This window comes from Phragmites australis, chromosome 6, assembly GCF_958298935.1.
Source record: "Phragmites australis chromosome 6, lpPhrAust1.1, whole genome shotgun sequence".
Taxonomy (NCBI): domain Eukaryota; kingdom Viridiplantae; phylum Streptophyta; class Magnoliopsida; order Poales; family Poaceae; genus Phragmites; species Phragmites australis.
In genome coordinates, this window is record NC_084926.1 from 15,220,997 (window position 1) to 15,226,500 (window position 5,504).

The window sequence follows — 5,504 nt, forward strand, 5'->3', positions numbered from 1 at the left end:
TATATTATTTTATTATTATTTTTATACTCACAAGATAAATATCTAGATTCTTATTTGTATTTGATTCATATTCACATTGTATTTGTATTTCTTATTTGTATTTATATCCAATTAAAAATAAAGATAAAATAACTATTATTCATATATATCTTATCTGTTTTCACATCTAGTTACGCGCTTTTCAGGACGGTGTTGGCACCGGGGACGCTGAGCACTCGACCCGACGAAATTGTCTGGGCAGCGGAGGCGTAATTACCTGAGCTGCCCGTGGCCAGGACGATCAACTGTGGGCCGTGTGGCATTGTCCGGTGAATTTGACCCACTATGGAAGCAGAAAACGTCAATAAAAAACCATGGCCCATGCAGGTTTCGAACCTGCGACCTTCGCGTTATTAGCACGACGCTCTAACCAACTGAGCTAATAGGCCGTAGTTGACTTGAACTGAAATAAAAATCAGTATTTTTATAAGTAACAAGAATGCTGTCGTTGCCTTGAGTTTATTTTTTTGGCAGGAGCGTATGCGTAGTCCCAAAACAACCGGTACGCCAAGTCCCCAGATCCTGCGAGCGTTCAGCGGACGCGCCGTGTCCCTGTGGAAGTCAGTCGTCTCGCCGGGTCAAGTCCGCTAGCCTACTTTGCGCTGACGCGCGCCGCGCGCGATGGATCATTCGAGATCTGCGTCAGTTATTAATTGTTTGGAGCCCAGCTTAAAAACTACTCCATCACTCGTTTTCGCACCGTACATGGCAGAAGATTGCAATCTTGACGTGGAAGTCAAGCTCCCCTTTTAATTATTAATCATCTATTTATTATCTTAATATTTAACATAATAGGAGCCGCTACATTAACTTTTAAGATTACGAAATTATCATGTTAATGTGAAAAAAATAGTCTAAACCACTCATTATTATGAACCTCTAATGATCTAGGTTAAATCAAAACATCCATATAAAATATGATTAATAAATAGGTAAATTCGGAATTAAAATATATAAAAATTAGCATTTCAATTTCCATTTGGTTTAGGAAGCAAAACATTTAAATAAAGAGTTTAAATAAAATAAATAATAATTAAAATTATGGTAATAATAGATAAAAGAAGGATCTATATCAAATATAATGTTAAAAAAATAATATAAAAAATAAAGAGTCCATATAAAATACAGTTAACCTATACTAAAATTCATAATAAAAAATAATGAAAAAATTCAAAAATTTAATAAGATAATAGGTTAAAAAACACCTTGCTCAAGGTTATCGCATTAGCCAGGCAACAGGCAAGCTATAACATGGAGGAAGACAAATCTTTCTGATTTTTATTGAGATGCCTACACCTAATACATAATTATGACAGTTGATCAAAATATATATAAATTAAATCAATATATGTATATAATTTGGATATAGTTTTAGAGCATAAATAATTTTCTTTTCTACTGACATAATTTTTATTTTTTCTTCTAATTTTATGCATTTTATAATTAAATGACACTAATCTCATAAAAAAGCTAAAGAGACTATTTTTTAATCAAAGTTTATCGTGATAAAATATTGCACCAAGACTAGTCACGCTATTAATATGGGTCACCTTGCTAGTTCAGAGGAAAATAAAATCATGCGTATATTTTGGACTAATCATTACGAGAATATCACTCATCGGGATATGTGCAATACTAAAACTCCTTAAGACATATGCGAGACAATTAAACCACCAGGACCAGGTGAATTTATTCCTCATTGTTTATGCTTTCTTAATAAAGGATGAGATGCTATTAATTTCTTATGATGTTTTGTTACTTATGAATATAGGAGAAGGATCATAACATCATCTGGACGTCACCCCTCGAAGATCAAGTCTAATCGGACTCAAAGTTGACCTTAAGTCGGATTCCAAATTCGATTTAGAGTTCAAGGATAGGACATCATTAAAATAGCCATAACTTTCGCATGGAATCCAATTAAGATGATCTTGTACTTGCTGGAAAGCTTGCGACAAGCCATTTTCAAAGGATCTGGTGTCATCTTGAGATTCCTTAAAAATCAATTAGAGTCGATGGAATAAGTTGCTACGTCACTATTTTGGACCATGTTGAGCCTTGTAAACGTGTCGGGGTCCTGATCTAAGCTGTATGTGTCCCTTCCCACGACCGCACAACCCTAGATGGACCTCCTTATAAATCAATTAAGTTTACTTTATATATATATATATATATATATATATATATATATATATATATATATATATATACAATAGTCGTCATAGTTTAGGCACGAATTTTTCTTAGATTGTTCTATTTTTTACAGTTTCGTCGTATATCGGTTTGTGGAACCTCAACTCGAGTTTGTCATTAATAATTAGCAATATTCATGTTGCATCTACCGTGTTCTTATTTGTGTTCTCGATTCGCTTACATAGAAAGCTTTCTTAACGAGATCAACCGCGTTCGATAAGGTTAATAACAACAGAGTAGTAGTTACGAGAGTTATCGATCTGTTCTGATCAGAGACTTTAAATTATCAATATCGAAACTCCATTAATATATCACATTACCTCTCGAAAAAATAGGCCATAATTCCATCAAATCATCATCCGATCATTGGGCCACTTGGACTAATCCAGTTGAGGCGATTGAATTAGAGTACACATACGATCACGTCACATCGAGATAAGACTCCTACATACTGACATTGTTGGGTACTACCAGGGGCGGATCCAGGAGGGGTGCTAGGAGTGCTGCAGCACCCCCTGCCAGCTTACAACTTCTCATATAGCTTCTTTAGAGAGAAGATGATGTAAGAGAAGATGAAAGAAGAAGGAGAAGATCAGCACTCCTTGTTTAAAACTTTTTTGGATGAAGGAGATCAGCACCCCCTCGAGCCTCCGCTGGCTCCGCCACTGGGTACTACCGACAGCCACGATGCAAGTACATCTACTAGCTGCTGCTGCTGCTGCCGCCGCCTTGCGTGCCAAACGAGTGGTTTTAAAGTATTAGCAAGTCGTAACCCCGTCAACCACGTCCCGACAACTTTTCATTGTTGGGTACTCCATTTTGTAGGAGTGGTACTCGGCACAGCAGATGTTGATGTTGTCTTGACCCCAGTCTATACGTTCCCTTGTTTCCAAGTGGAGCAAACGGTTCGGCGTTCGTAGGCACACGCGAGCACGTACTTGCCGCAGGACGAGTCGTCTTCTTCCGTTCATCGATGCGGCAGTGCGGGTTCGATTCGTTCTTCTCGGCGCTGGTTTGCTGATCGGATCGCCGTCATTTCAAGGTTTGGGTAAGTACGTCACACCTCTTACGCAAGTGGCACTAGTATCCTTGTGCCGAATGATTGCTGCATAATTGTTCGCTAGTACTAAGAAAGATTTTATTTGGCACAGTTTTGGTTTTTAAATTCATCTCAGATGTGATATTTGTAGGTGAATATAAATAATTGAAATATGTATTTTTAGTTTAAAATGTAAACAAGATTATTCATTTAAATACTCTAAGTGTATACTCAGCTTTAGTTCATGAATTTCTAAAGCTGCAATATATTATTCTAAGAATTTTTGAAGCAACATCTTTACAAAACATGCTCTAAAATAGAATCAAGTCACAATCAAGATGAAACGAAACTTTCCCAACAGAGCATTACTCTGTTTTTCGTGCGATCTCCTGCACTGCACACGAAGTAGTGTGCCGTGCAAACGGATGCTTCAAGGAAGCAGAGAATTAGCTCTGTACGTTAATCAAACCACTGTCTCCTGGATACCGTCATACGGTACAGTTCTGTAGAATAACAGTAAACAGACGTGTCACATGGAGTGATCTAGGGAGCAGGAGTGACATGCCTCTGACCGACCGCTTGAGCTCTTGGAGAAAGCTTGTTCAGCAAAGTCAGAGAGACATCCCAATTCAAGGAACACATTTTCATTAAGAAATCTTCTTAATTATACTCGTACTAGCAAACTGTGGCGACTGCTTTCAGTGCGAAGGAGCTTGGTTGCTCTCTCAAGCACACATGGGCACTACTAGCCGGTCGCCGCTGACCGGTAGCATGCACCAGTGCGAGCTCCAAAACACGGTTTCCATTCTTCAGCGCGTCAGGGGCAATTCGAGAAGACGACCTGATCTCCAAGGGCCAAGTCTTCCCGTCTATGATCAGATCGAGCCAAGTCATAAAGAAATGTTGATAGCTCTCTGTCCTTTTTCTATTAGCATATCCTAACCACTCCCAGAAAACGCCTTGACCTTAATTGCAGCGCTCACAGGTACCAGTAGCGGTGTGCACCGCTATATAAAGCAGCTCGGGCCGCCTCTGCTGCCTCCCACCACAGCAAGCAGTTGCTACAAACGCACCTCTTGTTCTCCCAAACTCTTCACCTCAAACTTGATCTACTCCGGTCTCGACGCTCACGAGGCGATTAAATTTCGGAATTTGGGGCAACACATCACCAAGAACTCAGCGATGAAGGTAGGATCCTTTCTCTTTGCCAACTTCCTCTGCATGGCACCCCTGCTCTGAGTTTCAGCAGAAACATTAATACCGTCGTCCTGCTTCCGCTGCAGCAAAAGATCGTGATCAAGGTGCAGATGACGAGCGACAAGTGCCGCTCCAAGGCGATGGCGCTGGTGGCTGCCACGGGCGGGGTCGACTCGGTGGCGCTCGCCGGCGACGGCAGGGACCAGGTCGTCGTCGTCGGCGACGGCGTGGACTCCATCAAGCTCACCAGCGCGCTGCGTAAGAAGGTGGGCCCCGCGCGGCTGGTGCAGGTCGGCGAAGACAAGAAGAAGGAGGACGACAAGAAGCCCGCCGTCGTCGTCACCGTGCCCGAGTACCAGTGGTACTACAACTACCCGCCACCGCCGGTCGGCGTTGTGTACGAGCACGGATACGGGTACCACACGCGTCCGGACACCTGCTCCATTTTGTAGAGTAGACGGCGCGTGCGCATGTGTGCAGATTTTTTTTTTTTACGTGGTACGCGTGTGAACGTATGTGCGAGACATGGCTTTACCTTCCATGCATGCAGAGCAACCATGTACTTTGTGAACCGGCAATACTATCTGTACTTCTTATAGGTGTAGCGTACGTTTTAAGGTATGGATATGTATAGAATATGATGTGTGTTTGAACGTACGTTTGAGACTTAAAAAAATGCTATCTGTAACAGCCAAGCTATAGCCTGTATCTATAAAGCTCTGGATGCATCGAGATTAATCAGCAGGGAGACGAACTACCCTTTGTTCATGCACAATCCTACTCTTTGTTCTAGTGATCTTAAACAGACTTGGGGCTTCTACGTTGATTGGTGTTGAAACTTCTTGATTACTAATCAGCAGGATGACAAACTGGGCCGGCCCCTCAGCCTTTTTGCAAAAAAGAACTGGATATGCTCCCTAATTTTGCTAGGTATATAACAAGATAGAAAATGATTTTCTTGTTAATAGCTTGTTAGTACAAAGAGTAGCCGGAGATGACAAGGAGCCCGAATGACAAAGAGTAGCCGGAGATGACA

At 41.2% G+C, this 5,504-nt stretch overlaps 1 protein-coding gene and 1 non-coding gene across 2 annotated transcripts; one reads left to right on the forward strand and one right to left on the reverse strand.

Annotated features, from left to right (window-relative positions):
* Positions 1-354: 354 nt before the first annotated feature.
* TRNAI-AAU (transfer RNA isoleucine (anticodon AAU)) lies at positions 355-428 on the reverse strand. Its single transcript has one exon. It is a non-coding gene; the product is annotated as a tRNA-Ile (tRNA).
* Positions 429-4,283: 3,855 nt separating this feature from the next.
* On the forward strand, positions 4,284-5,206 carry LOC133921873 (disease resistance protein Pikm1-TS-like). Its single transcript, XM_062366936.1, has 2 exons — positions 4,284-4,459; positions 4,555-5,206. The coding sequence occupies exons 1-2, from the start codon at positions 4,454-4,456 to the stop codon at positions 4,918-4,920; spliced, it is 372 nt and encodes a 123-aa protein (XP_062222920.1). The 5' UTR covers positions 4,284-4,453; the 3' UTR covers positions 4,921-5,206.
* Positions 5,207-5,504: the final 298 nt, after the last annotated feature.